General features: G+C 41.7%; 1 protein-coding gene across 1 annotated transcript; it reads right to left on the minus strand.

The window, feature by feature from the left end:
- Positions 1-109: 109 nt before the first annotated feature.
- Positions 110-2,583, minus strand: BCL2A1 (BCL2 related protein A1). Its single transcript, XM_058847105.1, has 2 exons — positions 2,164-2,583; positions 110-899 (listed from the first exon to the last, which is right to left on the minus strand). The coding sequence occupies exons 1-2, from the start codon at positions 2,581-2,583 to the stop codon at positions 795-797; spliced, it is 525 nt and encodes a 174-aa protein (XP_058703088.1). The 3' UTR covers positions 110-794.
- Between the last annotated feature and the right edge of the window lie 18,018 nt (positions 2,584-20,601).

Below are 20,601 nucleotides of genomic sequence, written 5' to 3' on the forward strand. Positions count from 1 at the left end.
TCTGAAAAAAGGAGACCAATCTTATGACTTTAAATTATGTATTTTAGTTTATTTTCTTAAAATATTAGTGTATTTACACAAATTTCTCATATAAAAATATTTTCTACTTGCCTATTTTTAAACATCTAGTTTAAAAAACATTCTGCCAAATGACTACATCACACAAATATGAAAGAACGTTCGTTGTAGATGTGATTAAAAAAATACAGCACAGAAACACATACCATTGCTATAACAGTGAGTGCACATTTTTAAGTTGCTAGCTTCCACAAACAGTTCTTCCAACAGAAATTTTCTGTGTCAGTAACTTCTACCCACTTCTATACTGGAGTTCCTCTTTATTCTTCACAAAAATCCCCCCCACCTTTTTCTTATACAGAGGTTGCAATAAAATGCATTACAGTAGTATTTCATTTACAAAACAAATGAAATAAAAACTTGTTTCTTAACCCATTGGATTGTATTTCACAAAGACAATGTCCTTTCATGGAGATGCAAGAGAGATTCCAAGAACTGTCTGGATGTGGAAAATGATCTCAAAGCAATCCTGCCTGTAAGGGTGGACTTGAATTGCTGCATGATGTTGTGCAGATTCCCCTTTGGAAGGATCTCATCTTCAGATTTGGTAATTAGATTAACATGTTAAACATTGTATTTAGTCAAAATAAATACAAATAAATTAAAAACAAATTATAAAAGGAAATTATTCTCTTGTTGATATTGCTTGGAGGAAGGCTGAGATGTGAAGCTTGTGGCAATACCTAGATTACACATGAATGGCAGATCCTTTTACTTCAGTAGTACTCTCTGAACAAGGAAACAACAGCTATGAGCAGGGCTGTAATTTTGGAGAAAGACAGTAGTGATCTTCTTTCAAACTTTGTTAGGAAGCCATTTTCCTGTGGAAGAGAACACGCACAGTTAGGGACAGTTTAAAAACAACATGTAGGGAAACCACACGGCTCTCTGTGTCAGATTAACAGTGCTGCAGCACTGTGCAGTGAGGGACAGCTCTTCAGAGCTCTGCCTCCAAAAGATGAATAGGGCTTTAAAAATAGTAGCTGAAAACAGCTGCACCTTGCTGAATGTTTGTTTTATCTCCAAGTCAAGACTATGCCCTCCCTGTGTAAATAGAAAACAAATGTGAACTCTATCATCTGAACCCCCATCTTCCGGGAAGGTACAAGTGCTATGTTTCTGATGTAGTAATACACTCAGAAATATCTCCCTTTAAGCTTCCTTATTCTACTATGATGAGCCACCTATTATGACAGAATGTTGCCAGGAGTTGATACTTCTCTGAAATAAAACTGACTCTATTTGAAAGAGTTGGAAAGAGAAGCCTTTATAATAAATCTGATGCATCAAGGGGTTATGAGTCACTATCACCTTTTTTTTTTGCTGCTACAGAGAAGGATTAAAGCAAGCAGAAATTAAAAAAAAAGAAAAAGCAAGGCACTAGAAAATAAATTGGGGGAAAAAACTAACAGGAAATATGAGAGAAGTGGGATGAGAGGGGGTGGAAGGAGAAAGTGACATTTACATATAAGTAAAGGAAAAAAGTACCAAGGAAATAACTGACACTGGTGTCATTGATTCTCAGATTCCCCTAACTGCAAAAAAAAAAAAAAAAAAAGAATTATTGGTGTGATAAAACTTTGCAAACTTTGCAGAGCAAAAGGAAATTTCCCTTCACTGGCAGAATGGGAATTTTAGCAGCTTGGCAAAACAGTCAACTCAGTAATGAGTATTTTTCTCAGCATTGACCATTCACAGATGGAAGTTCTAGGATTATCTCAGTCCAAACATAAAAGATTTAATGCCACTTGTACTCATCTGTACATTTGTTGTAAGTAAAACTGATTTGGGGGATTAAATAATGGCTTTTCTGAAATCCACAGCTGACTTCATTTGTGAGGATCACACCTGTGTATTCTTTCCTTACCTTGAACTTAAGTATTTTTGGACCAACTCCTCTATGAAGGCAAAATTGCTGCACTGACCTTAGGATGCCACCTAATTTTAGATTTAATAGTGGAAATTTTATGGCACCAATTATTAAACCACCAAATGAACCTCTGAATAAAATGTCTTTGATGGTGTCCATAGTAATAATTAATGAAATCTCCTAATCTAAACTTTGGTGGAAAATGAGAAACTCACCCAGCCACCATTTGCATCAATCCATTCAGCTTTGTTGTTTATGATGTACTCTGTGATGAAATAAGAGATCTCCTCCTTCTCCTCTGCAGTCAGCTGAACTCCATGCTCTTGAAGCTTCTTGGTGAGAAGACCTCCAAATGTAAATATGGTCATAATTCGTCCCCAGTTAGTATTTCCATCAGCAAACTTTTCATCCATGACTCCATTGAAAATTCTCTTGGCAACAGCTACAGAGGTGATGTCAATCCTGTCCAGGAGTGGCCTGAGAGCCTCCTCGGTTTGGTCTTGCAGGGAAGATGCAATGGTTCGCAAGACATGAGCAACCCTGGTCTGGGCTGGTCCGAGGTGTGATTCCTGGAGCACATACTGCAAATAATCCTGAGCTAAGTAATAAACGTAATAGAACTCAGCAGTTTCCATTCAATACAAAATGCAGAGAGCAGTTCACTGCTCCTAATCAGGGTTGGCAGTGAGCAGCCACAGGACATGCACACGGTTTTGTTTCGTCTGGTTTTGATGGAATCTTTCTGTTTTAACCACAGAATTTCCTGTAAAAGGTAGTGACTTAGTGGTGTGCGTTGGGGAATATGTCACAGAGGAAATGAAAGAAAAAGTATCTCCTTTTATGTCTTGAGTGATTTATTTCTCCAAATAGTGTGGTTCCGCAACTAAAATCGACCAGATTTTACCACATTCTTTAGCAGCCTAAATTGGCATTTTCTAGGGACTTTTGCTACATACCACTAGCAAAGGTTTGGCATTTGGCTTGCAAAATTCCAAGAATGGTGTGTGCTAGCAAAGGTTAGGCATTTGGCTTGAAAAAAACATGCCCAAGAAGTGCACACTGCTGGAGATGCAGCCCCCCAGCACCCCCAGTCCAATCTTCTTGCTGCCAGGGTTAAGGCTGTAATCTGTATTGCAGGTTTATGGGTTATTTCTGGTCACAACTTTGTGAAGAAACTGGTAGACATTCCCAACAGGATGGAAGAATGCATAAACTTTCTTCAGCACTCAGGGAGTTTTACAGAAGTGTAAAAAGTGGGAGCACAACAGTAGTACAATTATGAATGGACAAAGGGGAAAGTCAGCTTGACAGCGTTATCCCTGTTCCAGACTTTCCCACACACTCTTCAAGGTCCTTCTTTGAAGATTTGAATGGAAAGCTTCAAAGATTTCTTTCTCCCATGGGGAGTTCTGCTGTAAAAGACATTAGAAGTATAAAAGACAATGCTAATGCAGGCAGCATGTCAGAACATGAGATGGAAAATATGGGGCCAGTGTTGTGTGATACCACCTGAATCTTTTAGGACTGGTAACAAAGAAGTATCATGATACCTACAACTGCTCTTAGATTCAAATTTTCTGTCAAGCTGTTATTTTTAGGAGAAGAGGTAGGGGTATCTAGCCAGCTTTTTCCTTACAAACTTCTTCTCCTGACGCAATCCAATCTTGGTAAAGGGCCAGGATGTGTCTGTAGAGAACTTCACCCCATTGCAAAGGCTTCAAAGAGCAGCAAGCAGTTTGAAGTCTCTCTTTCTCCATCTTTCTTTATCCCTCTACTTCTTACCCACCTCTCTTTTCACTGCTCTTCCTTCTTTGAAAGCAAAAGACACTCCCAGCATTGTGCACCAACAGCTTTTCTTTGTCCCAGGAGTGGCTGTGAGCCTGTTTCCAGTCCTGGGCACTCACTGATGCTCAGTCCTATGGAAGAGGAGAAGAGCTGCAGTCTCAGATGGCAGAAGACTGGTACCTAATTACACTGGGGAAAGCTTGTCTGGACTGTGAAACAGCTCTGGTGTCAGCACACTGCTAACCCTAGCCAGCCCCACAAAATGTGTGCACTGCTGCTCTGACATCACAGTTTTTGCAGAAACCAATTGAGTAGGCCAGGGTAGTTTCCATTTCCTGCTCAGGGTTTTTCTGTATGTGGTCAGTTTGGCCAAAAGTGACACAGTGATCTTCCATCGTCACAGGGCTTGAAACCTCGAGCTGGAACCAGCTCAGCACAGCATCCAGCACTTCAGGATTATTTCCCTCACTTTCTCTTGGAAGCAAAAAGGGAGGGGGCTTGGTGTTGTGTTCACCATTGGGAGAGAATGTGTTTCAGAGGGCAATGCAAGCTGGAAAACTCCAGTGTTAGATGTTACCCCCAGGGAAGGATGTGATACCAGGACTGGGAATGGGATGGGTGTGGGAAGCTGGGTGTGGATCTCCCCTCTTTCATACACTCATGTTCTAACCAAAGCTCATTTTGAAAGTTCAGAGGTGTTTCCTATCCAGTACCTGCAGCTGTCGCTTTGGCAGAGCTGTCAGGCTGACTTTTCCTTTGTTATGTTCAGTGATTTCAGCAAAATGCCATCATTTTATGAGGAATGCAAATAGGAAAAAAAAAAAGGATGCTACAGTCCCCCTTTCCAACTGGACAGGAATTTCTGATGCAGAGGGAAGTCATTGCTCACCCAGACAGCTCCCCTCCTCTCAGATGCTTGCTGTAAACAGGGCTGAGAGAGGTACTAGGACAGACATCACGAGAATCTTTTTCCTATATATTACAGTCTGTGAAACTCCTGAATTTCTTAGTAATTGATTAATGAAAAGGTTTTTGTATTCTCTGAAAATATAATAGCTGAATATGAGAACAGTGAACAATACCTAAGGAGACCAGTTTTGTTTTCTTCATCATTGACAGTAGCAGAGCACAGGCAGACACAGCTCTTTCTTCATTAGTGGAACATTTAGGATTCTGAGGAGAATGATGAAATAATATGAATATGTCACCATTATTGAAAAAAATCAGTGTTAACACCTTTGCAATTTCAGTGCAAATGCTGCTACTTATAGTCTCTTGATTTCTTAAAGGGCTGTGAGGTGAAGCTGAGGGCCCAACTCCCAGAGAGGGGTGGCAGCTCTGAGCAGAGATCTCCAGCAGCCAGCTGTGACTGGAGACCAGAGCTCAGGATGGAGCTGTTGAAAATGCTCCAGGTCTCTCTTCTTCAGTGTTTCCAGTAGTGTGCAGGGCAGGATACCGTTCCAAGTGTTGGATGTTCAGTAGCAGTGACAGTTTATGTATTTATACACACAAGTGATAATGGTCCACTCTGAATACTCTAAGAAATCAGCTTTGGGATCTCTTCCATCATGGCACTCTAATGCTTGGATTCTCATTTTCTACATTAGGCAGTGTCTTGCTTGCTTCTAGCAGACTTTATTCTCATTTTGTAGTTGTAAGTGAATACCTCTGAATTAATGAAACTTTGTTTCCTACCTGCTCTGTCTCCTCACTGCTGCATAAGCTGCATTCTCATACACTGCACTGCTTCTTCCTTGTTTTCCTCTTTGCTGGATATACTTAAAGTGTTAATTGTTAGTAAAAGGCTTGAAACAGAAACCAGCTTGACAGGGAAGCTCAAATGGAAACCCTCCCCTCACTTCTTGGCAATTGGAAGGGGCTTCAGATATTTTGATTTAAATCTGTGCCCTGTGGATTTGAATCCACATCCGACTCTAACCTGAAAAGGCTCATTTTTCCAGAACAGATGGGGACTGAGTCGACAGATCCTCATAAAATTGACTTGTGAGAGACGATGTTATCTCATCGCGTTCGAGACAAAACCAAGCCAAATAACAAAAGCTTTGCTGAGCTATCCGTGCTGCATCTGCCTTGCCAGAGTGGTTCCAGTTCCAAGCGATTGTGAGAACTGTGATTTTTTATTTATTTTTTATTTTTTTGGTCTGGAAGAACAGTCCAAGAAAACGATTGAAGATTTCTTTTTTTCCTTCCCTTTTTTGAGGTGCGCACCGGCGTGATTTTTTTGTTGTTGGTGGTGGTGTTTGTTTTTGTTTGTTTGTTTGTTTGTGGGGTTTTTTGGGTGTATTTTATTGCGAAAGAACAGCTCTGTTCACTAGCAGCTTGGCAGCTGCGGTGGTGGAGCCCTGGGGAGGTTTGCTGTGTTCTCCGTGCGCTGCGCTCGGGCGGAGCGGTAGCGCAGTGGAGTGCTGACATCTAGCGCCGGGGGAGCGGCGCCGCGCATCCCACAGCTTGGGGCTCTGCAGCCCAAACCGGCGTCCCGTGGGACTGGGACACAGCCCCGCTGTGAGCCGAGTTAATAAGTGATGCTGTGTTTCCCGAAGCCCTGGGCTGCAGCCGCAGCAGCGTGAGCAGCAGAGCGGGGAGGGATTCTCGGCTCCGGGACCCCGCCGCAGCGCTGGGTCCGTCCCGGGAGTCCCCGGCACAGCGAGGACATGGACCTGTTGGATCAGGTCCAGAGGAGGCCACTAAGCTGATTAAATGGATGGATCATCTTTCCTATGGGGGAAGGCTGGGAGAATTGGGATTGTTCAGCCTGGAAAAGGGAAGGCTTTGGGTTGACCTAATTGCAGCCTTGCAGAGCCTGAGGGATGCCTGCAGGAGAGACGGAGGGACACTGTTTACAGGGGCACGGATGAGAGGACGAGGGGGGATGGCTTCAAACTAAAAGCAGGGAGGTGTAGATTAGGTATTAGAAAAAAAATCATTACTGTGAGGGTGGTGAGGCATTGGAACAAGTTGTCCAGAGAAGCTGTGGTTGCTCCATCCCTGGAAGTGTGCAAGGCCAGGTTGGATGGGGCTGTGAGAAGCCTGGTCTAGTAGGAGGTGCCCTTGCCAATATCAGGGGGTTTGGGACTAGGTGATCTTTAAGGTCCTTTCCAGCCCAGACCATTCAGATTCTCTAATTCTATGAATTCTGCCAGCCAGGAAGGACCAAAGCCTGCTGTCCAAAGCATGGAAAGGTGATCTCCATAAATTTTGGGAGCAGTTAACTTTAAAACATTTAAGACCATCTCCTAATGGTTGTAGGATGGAGGAAAAATATCAGGATCCTGGATCTCAAATTCTGTGGCAGTTGAAAGAGAGACTTTGACCCAGCTTGCATTCTGTGTGTCAGACATGCACTGAAGGCAAGCTCCAGAAAGGATGGGAGGATGCAGCTGGTTTTGCATCCTCTGGGCCAGCTGAGGCATTCTGGGCTAACTGGAAAGCCAAAGTGGTTCCCAGCATAAACTAAAGCAAGTAACTACTCCAACTTACTGTTGAGCTGGGGTGCCATCTAGAATGACTGAGGGCTGAGCAATATGGCATAAGCTCTCTCCTGCTCCCAAAATACCACACAGGAAAGGCTGAGAGGATGGATCAAACAGAGATGCACTTCACGGTTCTCCATTGCTCAAACAGAAGAAGGTGGTCATTCAACTCCCCTCATGGCTCCTCTGTAGCACTCCAGAGACCCATGGGAACTGTAGGAATGGCCAGCTTTGGTTGTGTTACTCAGGATTCAGCTGCTGCCTCGTCACTTCCGTGGTTACTCATCTCAAGTCAGAGCCTGTTTTCCTCTGAATCCCTGGTTCTGTCATCACTATGAGTCAAGGAGCAGCCAAACATCCTTCTCCACTGTTCATGTGTCACGTGTCATCACGTGCATGTGTGCAGACACATGCTCTACATTCTTACAAGCCTTTCCAAATGTTTATCTTGGATTAGGAGAATTTGTACACATAGTTATTGTTGTCAGCAGTGAGCCACAGAAGTGTAAAGATCCCTGAGCTTCCCAGACATTGGAGCATGGAAAGGTCTTGGTAGAAGCTTAGCAAGTTCTTGCAGATGGCAGCAGAAACACTGGAGTCAGCTTCATGGCTGAAAATACTTGCTCCTAGAAGGGGAAAAAGTGAAAATCTGCTTTTGAGTATTCATGAAGTAAGAGGTCAAGAGCTCATGCCTCAAAACAATAACCAAAACTTTGCATGTCCTGGTACCCATGAGTTAAGGGTGTCACGAGTCAAGGGTGGTCTTGAGTGCTGGTTCATTCTCCTGGGGCAGATGAACATGGGCACAGTCATTTGTGATTGATAGCAGCTTTAGTTCAGATCTCTGTCTTTCAGCAACATAATGCTGCCAGGAGAATCAGGCATTCGACACATAAACCTATTTTAGACACTGGTGGTACTCAAAATGTGGTGAGACAGCATTTCAGTGACATATCTGAGCCTTGCTTAGCATACAGAGAGTCCCACTGAATCATAAATCCAAATATGAACAAGATTTAGGTAAAGAGCTTCCACTGAGCATGGAGAAGATATAAGTGCCCAGTTCCTTCAGGTGTCTTTGGAAAAAAATAAAAGCAGCTATTCATTAAAGCAATTGATAGTTTAAAGTTAGGCATGCTTTTAAATTCTTTGCTGTTTGATTTTCCAAGAGAAGCTTATGTATCTCATGGTTTTAAAATAAATCTCTTTAAAATTCAAGCTCACTTTAGCAATTACTAGTTACCTGGGTGCTTTGGAGCTTTGCAGTCCTGCACATCAGCCTTCCCAGGAGCGTGCTTGCTTCCGAGCTTCTCCATCTTTTAAATCAGCCCTGCATCTGCTCCTGTCTTCTCCATTATTTAAATCAAGGCTGCATCTGCTTCTGGTACTACTGGTAACCTTTGCCCTGGGTCAAGTGTTTGTGATCCACGGATTAAATATCTTTCCTTTAGAAGAGAATGTATTCTCTTAATAAATCGTTTCATCCCCCTTTTTCCATATCCCCTCTGCTGATGACCCTGGAAAAGAGTGTTGCAGCAACACTGGTATTTCCACTATAAATTCCTTTTCATGGAGGTTCATAACTCATCTTTAGTTTGTTTTACATGCAGGGTTCTAGTCTGGGGGCACATTTGTTTTTACTCCCCTTTCAAATTGTTTTGAAATATTTAAAGTTATAAAAGAGACAAAAATACAAAAGTACAGTGTATAGATATTTTCATCTTTTTCATAATCTATCCAGATCTTTGGATGGAGATTATGATTAGGAAATGAATGTTTAATGGGATTTTAGTAATTTTCATATGTTCAAAATAAATATTGATATTAAAACACATTTCTGAACCCTAATTCAGTAATTTAACTACAGTTTTATTACCTTTTCAAAAGCGTATTTGCATGAAAATGTCGTGGTGCTGGTTCCAATTGCTTGCAGCCTCCTTTTTTAATAAAAATTTTAAAAAACCCTTCATGTAGAAGAAAAAGACACAGACTACATTGCTGTTTGGAAGGATTTTTCTGAAGTCTAAGGCCAGTTGTTATGAAGGTCATTCCATCCACCTACAGCCTAAGAAACTGGGCTCCATGTGGTAGAGTAAAATCTTCTTCATTACTCAACTGCAAGGAAGAGCTTGTGAACTTAATATCCCAAATGACCCTTCTGGAGGATTCTTCAGCCCTAGCTGCATTTCTCATTTTCCTGATTTGCACCATTGCAGCAGACACTCAGCTGCTGGCACTCTGCAGTATTTTCAAATGATTATGTGTAAATTGCTGCAAATTATAGCAAGAAATTAGCTGTAACTCCCATGGCATATTTTTATCCTTGTGTTTATTATGATTTTCTAATCCTCCAAAAAGCATGCTGAGATGGCATTTCTGTGCTCCTAGGAGGAGGCTGTGAGCAGAAATAGCAAACTAATCTGTCTCTCCAGGTATTTATACCACATTCATCGCTGTGCTGTCTGAGCATGGAACACTGTCCCCTCCATCTTTTTAAGTGAAATGATGTCCTGTTAAGTAAGTGTGAAGGAAGCTGATGCTTACCATGACTAGTTATCCAAACCTGCTGCCATTCTTTAACCAAAGAAGGGTAAAAGGAGATTTGCTTTTGAGCTCATTTTTTAATGATGGATCTTTACAGTGCTCTGTGCTTTGAATTACATTTGTCCATCTTCATTGCCATGGCTGTGTACAGAGCCTGGGGTCATCGAGGGAATTAAACCTGTAAGCATCTTAGCAGTGATACTGATCCCAGGGCCTGCTCAGGCCCTAAAATGCTCTGTCCTTAAGAAAGATGAATTATTTTAGACCCTTCTAAATAATCTCAACTTTTAGCTTTTTAGCCAGCTGTTATGGGCAATAAAGCAACACCAAAATGCCCCAGCTGGGAGTGGGAGTTGTTCTCTGGTGGGAATTCACCCATCCAAGCCTGGAGGAGTGTTCTGCTCCAGCTCACTGAGCATGGGGAGAAGCACTGAGCCAACACAAACCCCACTGGCCTCACATAACTGCAGGAGTGGGACAGTGACAGCCTTTCATTAGGCAGGGGTGAGGGTGATTTCGTTTAATCTGTGAGGCATTTTAATGGCTATCAGTAGCAAGAGCAAGCAAACTCCATACCAGCAGTTCAGTGCACGTCATTCTGAGTTTTCACAATAAAACCCCAGAATACCCACTCATCCTCAGCAGACTTGCCTTTTGTATCAGTTTGGGACTAGATTCTTGGCATGCCAGGGAATTATGCATCATAATGACTTAATCAAGGGCTTTCACAGTGTATTCTGGAGCCGAGAAACCTTTTTAAACCCACATGCAGATGGAAGCTTGGACCCAGCAGTGAGTGTTTTGCTCATGAAGTCAGAGGAGCTCTGCACAGACTGACCCCCTGTGCCTCTGCAAAGCTGTATTGATTTTGGTAACTTCATCTGTGCAGGGATGTGAATCTATCCACAGGGAGCTAAATGAAGCCTAAAGTTATCGATTTTCAAGAGCAAAGAACTTTAGTTAAAAATCTCTTATGTTTTCTTAATTACTCCTGGTTTTGAAACATGGCATCACAGCAGAATAATGATATTAAGAAGTGACAGTAAATAACTCAGCCAGTTGCATGTGATTTAATGCAGTAAGAGCAGAGAGAATGGGACTGACTGAATTAGACAAGGTTTTTATTTGCTCTTTGTGCTGGATAACTGTTAATCACTCAATGAGAAACGCATTTCCAATGGCCAGTGCTCAAGCAACATAAATAATAGCAACATCCTTGTTTCTCCTTTGCCCTCAATCTCCTTTTGGAGGCTTGACAATAAACAGCCATTCCCAATCTATTTCGTAACTCAGAACCCAGATCCAAAAAGCCCCCATGAAACATAATTAGTTTACTTTACTTGTCTCTCCTTTATATTCCTGAGCTAATAAATGGCCACTGCAGTTCCAGAGGGAGTTAATTTTTCTGGCTGCCTAAAGGGGATTGAGAGTTGTGGTCTCACTTGAGCACAACTCAGTCCTTTGCTGGGTGTATCAGCAGGGGCCTGTATTTGCTACAAAAGGTGGCAAACCACAACATCTGGAATCATTATATCCAATGTAAAACTTGGTGTTCCTGTGGCGTGGCAGACTCCTTCAACCTGCCGAATTTGGTTTCCCCATCTATTGGATGGGCTTCTCCAAAAGATTTGCTGACTCTTGCAATGCAACTTATCTTTTTAGTTATGCCTGCATGTCCTCGAGAAAACCACTGGTGTCTCTGTGACCCAGTTCCCCACTCCTAAAACAGAGGAAATTTGAGACTTGCATTCAGGTCTGTGCCTGTTGCCTGTATTTGGCAGCCTTCCCAAAGAGGTGTGCTGGGGCAAGGGGGGTCTCTATGTGGTGCCTCCGCTGGGCTGGACCATGCTCAGGGTATTGATGATGATACTTCTGCAGCCACAAGCTCAGTGGAGCTGAAGCAGGTAAGAGCTGACTCAAAGATGCATCACTCCAGTCATTTGCCATCTGTGTGTGAGTCAGAGCCCTAGTATTTGTTTTCCATCCTTTGTTGGAAGTCAGTGGGGCTGTTTATTTATGCAGCAGTTGACACACTGGGGCCTTAATCTCGGCCAGGCCTAGGTGCTGGTTTAGTGCACAGCCTAATGTAGCATGTTATGAGTGAGAGGCTGGCTTTGCCTTTTCTTTGGATGTGCATGTATGTCTTGAATGCCATTTTTCTCCCACATGACGTTGTAGATAGCAGCTAGGTCTGCCTTAGAGATGCCAAAGATGTAGAGCTCATAATTCTTTGGACGTGTGTTTTGGTTCAGTCACCTAAGATTGAGTGCTAGTGAGGCAATCTGAAAGGCAGTTTTATCAAGTTCATCTTTTCAAATCACTTTTCTTTCACAATATGGCTTGCTAGCTGTAAAATTATTCCATTAAACTATGTTACCACACTCTGAGGCAATTTGTTTTCTTGTGCATTGATCTTTGATCCAGGGTACTTGCTCCTGAAAACATTCTTCCTTTGTAACCACTTAGATAGGAATTAATTTTGTAGAAATTGGAAATTGGTGTAGAACAGCATTTCTTTTGTATTCTGTCCTTTGTTATTTGCTAATCACTTTTTCTGGATAGTCATTTTGTGAGTGGATTTCTATTCAGTCATGGTCAGATTCTTTGGTGTTTAGTGTATTAAATTAATTTGTTGTGTAGCTCTCCAAAACAGTTTGGAATTATAGATTTCATAAAAGAGTAAAAATCTCATTTTAAAATAAAGAAATTGTTTTGCTAGTATGTAATGTTTGGCAAATTGGAAACAACTGCAATAATGATAAACTACATTTATTGTTAATTAACTTGCAATCTAATGGAAACTAATCTCCCCTGGAAGGTAGAAACACAACACACTTGCATGATGTAGTTAGGTTTTCTGTTCATGGTGTCCAGCTGGATACCCAACAAAGAAAATGTCTGGGGGTTTATTGCAGCAATCCCTTGCCAAACAATGCTGTCTCCATTAGCCACGGCCTCGTGTGAAATCAGGAGGCGTTTTAGGTGCATTGGGGACCTCTAGCCATTGTTTCTCTTTGAGACATGGTTTTCATCCTAAAACATCCACGCCATCCTGTCCCCTTTCTCCCTTTCTGTGGATGTGCAGCCCTGTCCTGCAGCCTCACATGCACGTGTGCAAGGTTTGCTGATGGGGCATCCTCCTGCATGGAGGGAGGCAGAATGCAGCTGCAGGATCCAACCTGAGCAGCTTCTATCTCCATTCTAAAGGCTTCCTGAACACTTCTCAGGAAGCAGGGCTGGGCAACAAAGTCTGGCCTGGGAGCTCACACTCCTGAACAGGGATCAGTTTTAGCAAACATACTGCCTAATTCCTGGTGATATTAGCAAGACAAGAATTCTAAGAAAAACATTTACAACCCCAATAACACACTGAAAATTCTGTTCTGATGTGAAAAGTGACTCAGTAAAAATGTTACTTCCTGGCTGCAGGAAACTGTTCTCACTGAGTCCAGACTGAATGCAAGCAGTTTACAAGCAAAAGCACAATATTTATTTCTTAGATTTATATGTCTATATAAAGGGCCTATGCTCTAGGTTGGTTGCCCCACAGCCCACGTAGGTGTTTCCCCAGATAGGTGTTGTAGTCATGATTCTTTGCCTCTGCTCTGTATTTGCAACAGGGAGGTTGCAACTGGATGTGAAAAAGGTCAGAATAGGTTCCTTCCTTCTGATAAATGTACACCTGCTGGAATTGGAGCAGCCAGTCTGCCTCTTTGATAACACAAAACAGAGAATTTCAGTTATTACTATCTGTGTGTAGCTCATAAATGAGCTAAGACAGGCTTTGCTAGCTAGATGAACCCTCACAGTTTTATAATTTTATTCCTTTTAATGGTTTTGCAGAAATGTAGCACTCCAGAATGCTCTGATTCATGCATGCTTTGCAATAACTGCTGTGCTTCTTCTCCCAGGGCATTCCCCTTGGCTCTTGCACTGGCTCTGGAGCTACCTGAGTGTTGGTGCAGTAATGTTGTAAATCTTCTTTCTATCCTGAGGCACCTGTTTGATATTCACCCAAAGTTTGTTTTGTACCACTGGAAAGTTTTACAGGGGGTTCAATGGTTAAACAACAAAAATGATGAGATTTTCACCATCAAAGCTAAATACCTTCTCTGCTGGTGTCTTTATGACTGTGTTTCTGTATGTCCTGTACTTATTTGAGTTAGGGTATGGTGACAAAACATTCTGTCATCATTAACACTACATGAACTAACGGTGATGTCTCTAGTCTCCACCTCCCCCTGTATTAAAGTTTGGTGTTTTGATATCTTCTGACATAACTGGATGAAGAAGGATGCTGAGTCAGCACAGCCTTTTTACTATGAGTAAGTGATTGCATCAGTTTTGACTCCTAAGGAATTTGTAGAAATTTATTTCTAGAGAGCAGCTGAGCCATCGGCCTCCAGAGAACTAAATGATAGCAGTTGGTTTCAATAATTATAGTGCTTTTAATTTGGCATATTGTCCTTTTGTCATCACAGGGTTTCTTCTTGCTTGAGAAGCCTGAATATAGAGAATATTGACATTTGAGTGATTAAAATCTGGGAAAGTTTGCTTTCAGTTTGTCTGTAGCATCTCTGCATAGACAGAACAATCTGTTGAAGTTAAAAAGATTATTAAGGCAATACTGTGCAGGGAAATTTTAGTGCCAAGAATTTAACCATGTATGTCTGACCATATTAATGGAAATGCTGCTGCTAAATCCCTGTGCACCCTGGTCCATAATTTACCTCATGATTTCAGTTAAGCACAAAAAACAAGCACCATCTGAAACTGAGAGTGCTTGATGCATGGGAGCCAGAGAGAAAACAGCACTGCAGTGTGAGTTTCTCAGTCCCCAGCACTGGGAGTGAGGGGTGAAGATGGGCTTTAGGATAAATGTACTCTGGGATGCCAGCACACACTGTAATGGATTCATGGCATAGGCTTCGGATCCAGCTTTTATCCCGCTGTGAGGGATGGACCTTTCTTACCCTCAGCCTCGAGAGTCCAGTTGGGCAACACTTGTCTGATTTAAGCTCCTGGCTTCAAATATGGCATTTAACTGTAAGCTCCAGGAAACCTTTAATTTGCAGATTTGGCACTGTATCTAATTTGTACATAAACCACTACTTTTACAGTAAATTTTTCTATATCTTCCCTGTATGTGAGATTTCGGCTTTGGTATATGCTGGTTTGCTATTTCCCATCTGTCTTTGTCAATAATTTTTCAAGGGAAGGTCTCATCAGTTGTTCTCTCTTGTGGTACAGTTCCATTCATATAATGATAGGTTATACAGGCAGCATGATATGGACAGTCTTTTAGGAAAAATCTGCTATTTCAGGCAATAACTAAGTCTTCTCATAACTACATATTGCAGCACAGTGAATTTTTAAAAGTGACATAATAGAATTTCTCACCTTCCCTATTTTCAGCTCTGATTTTATCCCTCAAGTGTACGTAGCAGAGCCAGCCCCAAAGCAGAAATTAGAGCAGACTGTGGGAACACACTAAGGATGCCTCATCTCTCAAAGTCCAGTAGAATGCTACATATCCTCCTACTACACTTAGGAAAGATTTGCTGTCTGTTAAATAAAGCGGTATTATCTACATTACAAGTCAGACATCAGCAAAGCACCTACACATCCCTGGCTGAAGGCTGCCTGTCATTCACGTTCCCACACATATCACATGTTTGGGCTGTAGGGAGTAGAGCTGTGTGTGCTCGGGTCCTAAGCCACAGAGAGCTGGGCTTCACAAGTCACTGGACTGCTTAGGAAATATCCTAGAGAAACTCGTGCTCTGCTAGAAATGAACCCTCCAAGTCACAGCCTTGTCCCTGGGCTCAGCTGGAAATATTGTGCTGATCATGGTCACAGGGAACCTAATTGTGGAAGTGCCATCATCACTCACAAGTGATGAAACGACCACAAAATACTTTGGAGCATATTTTTACAAGCAGAAGCGTATCAGCTCTTATGTCCTCATCAAATTCCAAATCAAGCAATTACCTTGCAATTCCAAATGGCAATATTATTGTTTGCTTCATTACCTGCTGCGCTCACTAATGCTGTTTGTGCAGGATGGTCACCATTTCTCCAGCTTAGCAGCGGTCACGTTCCAGCAATGAGCAAAAAGACCCATTATCAGCCTTCCACAGCACCTTGGATCTCTTCAGGATGAATAGTGCAATATAAATGTAGAGGATTATTTAAAAACCCATTGCAAACACTTCTAGCGTATTAGCCATAATAATAGTCTGACTGTTTCATTTGGCAATAATCCAATTCCTTCATCAAGATACAGTACCTGGTGCATGTACTTGCAGACCAACCGACTGGCTCATAAAATAGCAGGGTGGCAAAATTATCAGGAAAAACAATGATGTGCTTTTATATTGCTGTGAGTTATGTGTGTGTAATAAAAGGGGAACATGAAGTTCTTGAGCCAGTAAGTGAAAAGGTGAGGGGTTTACAGCAGCTGTAAGTTCTGAAGTGTGCATTTGATACTGTGAAACTTTTAGCTGTTCAGTCTGATTTTTGTGTACCTGACTAATAACAATAAAGGTGAAGCAGATAATGTAAGAGTTGGAAACTGTGGAAAGGCAATGTTTCTTTGAGAAAAGAGCAAAGGGAGACTTGAAACACTTCAAATCAAAAGTAAAAATGTACAGACCTCCATAAGTGCACAAATGAGGTGTTGGCCTAAATTCACTACACACATGGTTTATTTGAAATCTGAGGAGCAAGCCATAGAAAACTTCATTTTGATATTTAAGCAATATAGCGATAATAATACAATTACAACCAATGTTGTTTGTATGAGATTTAGTTTCTAATCTAGTGCTTATTAACAAATCTGCAGCTACTCTATGAAGGGGGAATGAGGCATAGCAGGGTGCCAGCATTGACAAAAGCAGATATATCATATTCATTGGCACCTCTGAATTATGTATGTATATATAAATGTTGATAATACTCATCACTATTAACCAAATAATTCCTGAAGAAATGATGCCTGGGGATTCATGCAACTGGCTTTTTGTTAAAGCTTTATTTTTCAACCAAACATTTGTTTGACATGAAGAAAGCCTCCCTGGAAGGATTTCCTGAGTTGTGCTCTTGTGCTGTCAGTGGTTGGTAACAAGTTTGGGTGTTGGTATGCTGTGTGCATTCCAGGCTGGCAGAAATTCTACAAAGGAGACTTGTACTGAGCTCCAAACTCAGCTCAGTCCTGGAGCAGAGCATCTCTGCTTAAGTACCATGATTTTTAGAAGCATCTCCACGAATATATTGTGATCTTCAGCCTTTTTACTGCTGACTCAGTTGAGCATGGAAGAGGGGCAATGTGATCCTTCATCACCTTGCCAGCTGCTCAGCTGAGTGGGTGGGCTTGCCAACAGAGCAAACCTCAGCTCGCAGATCTTCCTTAGCTCCTGATTGTTTGTTCCTAAAGAAAAGCCTGGAGAGAAGCAAATCCTGACATCTACATATGGCTTAACTAATTGAGAGATACTTTAGGCATAGAGCTAATCAAGCCTTAGAGAGGCTAATCAAGCTAGTAGAGCCCTCTGTGCTGCAGACTCTTCTCTGTAACTACAATGGGGCTCTGCCATTCACCTCCTGTGAACTGTGGAGTTCCTCCCATCACAACTGTTGTCACCAGGGAAGAAAGTGTTACTCAACACACGTAAATGGGACAGCAGCTGGGTCTATGGTTAAATCTAATCTGCTCTGAAGTGAGAACTGGCATAGGCCTAACCCTGCTGGATGAGTCAGTGGCAGAACCAGGATGAGAAGAAGAATCCCTTATTACCAGCTCTGTGATATAAACACGTGCCTTCCCTCTCTGCCTTCCCAACCTTTCATTAAAACAGCGGTAGCAGTTAGATTTAGTTACTTTTTTTTTCTCAAGATCAACTTTCCCCTATTTTTTGAGTTAGGCAGGAATCCTTCTTCTCCTTGCCTGGCTCTTCCTCAGCTTTCTCTCTTCCCATAAAGCACCAGACTGTCAGACTCCTCATATTTGCCAACATGAAACAAAAATTGCAAAGAAATACAAATGTTACATATTTTCTTGGTTGCCCCATACCTGTCACCTGGGTATAGCTCTTGTAGCTGCATTTCATTCTTTGTGGGGCACTGCAGCCCCACATGAACATTTAAAAGCTGTGAGTCAGGCCTCTAAGGAAAGCCATGCATGATTTAAAATCACAAGGTTGATCAAAAACAATAAAATGCATATTTTCAATTTGCCTTTGGGTTTTCTAAGGTTGTGAGGCACACCCATTTCAGGTCTTCAAGCCCTGATTTGCGACAATTAAGGCTAGAAATTCAGGGTATTCATTTGTCATAGCTACACATAATCCTTGTTTTCAGAAAAACAGGAAATATTATAAGACCTAGTGGCCAGAATTGGCAGCACTGGTGCTGACACTAAATGTATTTACTGAAACTAAATGCATAATTTTTCCTTTCCATCTAGAATGAGGGTTTTGCTTTTCACTTCAGCACAAACGTCTCAGTGTTTGGATATGTCAAACTACTTGAGAAGTGTAGATTGCTTTTGCTGAGGCTTTTTAAAAATTGTATCAATGGGTTGGTGTTGGATGACAGTCACAGTGGGGTGGACTGTCCCCCAATTCTGCACTTTCAGCCTATGGTTGACTGTGCCACTGATTTGTTTTGGGTTTGGCATATCTGTTTCACCTCTTCACACAGCCCCATACACTTGGACTGAATACCATTCTGAATTTATGAAAAAAATAATAAAAAAAAAAAAAAAAAAAAAAAAAAAAAAGAAGGAGAGAAGACTAGTTTTCTTTTTCTCATTGTAAATTTTGGACATCATAGCAAGATGGTCAAATGGCTGGACTTGGCACATCCCATCCTCCAGACCTTCAGACTAAACACCTCGCTGGCAGCCTCGTCCCTCAGGTGAATAGGATTCTGCAAAATGACAATGCAGCTTGTCTGGGCAGGGGACAGGTCACATCCCAAATAAATAATGAGCTCCCTCAGAGGCTCATGGCCATCACAAACATCACCACCTTCTGCTTCCTGTGTGAGATGCAATTCCTAGAGCTTGTGTTCTTGCATGCAAAGAGAGCACTTAGTACCTGCCAAGACATGTGTGCCTTCCCTTGCAAAAAAGGGTGAGAAAACAAAATACATATGATAGATGTTAGTCATGTTGCTTACTGCACTGTTGGCACACTCTCCACCTGGGGCTCCTATACTCACAGCCAGGATCTGGGGATGAGTCACACATACTGCATATGCACTTATGGGCAATCTGAGCACACACAGAACATAATGGGAATTTCATGATGTCCCAACTTGCTTTTGCTTCCTTTTGTGCAATGAGATGTCTGTAAATCCTAGACAGAGCCCTTTTTCTCTGAGATGATTTTGCTGAATGGAAAAACACAGCATGCCCACAGGGAGCCGCATGTGTGGAACATGAGGTTTTTTACTAGGAAAATAGACAAATGTTGCACGTTACTGCTGGCCATGTGGCCTTGGTGATGATTTTCTGAAATCTCTGGATTCTGGAGTCGTGGTAGCACTCAAGAATCTCTAATAAGGAAAAAGTTTTCAGCCTCCACATTTGTAAAATAAAGCTTGTTCCGTGTGATTCCCCAGCATATCAAAAAGTGAAGACAAATAAGAACACACTGAACCTTTATTTTGAAGACTGAAAGTCTGCAAGCCAATCGCATGGCTTTGGGGGACCTGAAATTATTGCTGAACAGCTTGTGTTGACAACTTTCTAATTTTCCTTTAATAGCTGTGTCTGTGCTTGTGTGGTTTGGCTTCCTACACCTTGTCTAATAAAGGTATCAATTTATTCTGTATATGTTTAACTTTGTTTTATTTTTTCTTCTAGTTCCTCAGTCAGTAACAGGAGATAGTGTTATATGCAGGGCAATTATTCAGGCATTATAGGATGAAAATGTGGACTGTATTTCCCTGGGAAATAAAGTTTTCAGACAGTTTTTTCCACATATGGAAAAGGAATGAAAGCTTCAATACTGCCTGTTCTGGTTCCCTGGTTGCAGCAATAGATATGTTGGTTTGGTTTTTTTTCCTTGCTTGAAAACAGAAGATTGCTAAAAGCAAGGATTCAGAAGTAAGGACAAAGAAGGCACGGTGCTAACATAAGAAGTTGAAGGGAAAATGTTTGTTAGGCTTCAGCAGTAGTGTCTCACTTCCATGAGGTTGTTTTACTGCAGGCAAAACACAACAACACAACAATGAATAAAATATTAAATGCTGTGGAGATTTTTAGAAGAATATTTTTACAGTTCTACCAGGTGCAGTGGCATTCTTTTAATTACCTGGGCATGACAAAGAATGCTGCAAAGCTGAAATATTAATTCTCTGCTATACATAAGTCAATAAAGGTAACAGGGAAGGGAACCAAGCTGCAGGTAGATTTTGATCTGTGCACAGAGATGGTCAATGAGGTTTGTTCTCATCTGCCCATAGTTATTACACTGCTAACAGGTGGAAATCATTTTGAAGGATATAAAACCCAGTCAAAAAAAATTACCACTTGATTTATCCATCAGATGAATTCCAGGTACTGATGTCTTCCCAAATGCTGGCACTCTACAGTGTTTCCTATTGTGTCTTACTCAATTTAATATATGTAACACTGTAAGGGGTAACATGCCCAGTCACCTGCTAACAGCCACCCTTGTCTTCCTCCAGACATTTACTCAGACATTTCTCAAGACCTTACTAGGAGCTCATTCTTCAGGGGAGGAATCAGTCCCCACTCCACTGAAATATTTTCTAAACTGGTGTCAATGAGAAATCAAACCACATTTTTTGGCAATTAATCAAGTT

Source organism: Poecile atricapillus, chromosome 11 (genome assembly GCF_030490865.1).
Source record: "Poecile atricapillus isolate bPoeAtr1 chromosome 11, bPoeAtr1.hap1, whole genome shotgun sequence".
Classification (NCBI taxonomy): Eukaryota; Metazoa; Chordata; class Aves; order Passeriformes; family Paridae; genus Poecile; species Poecile atricapillus.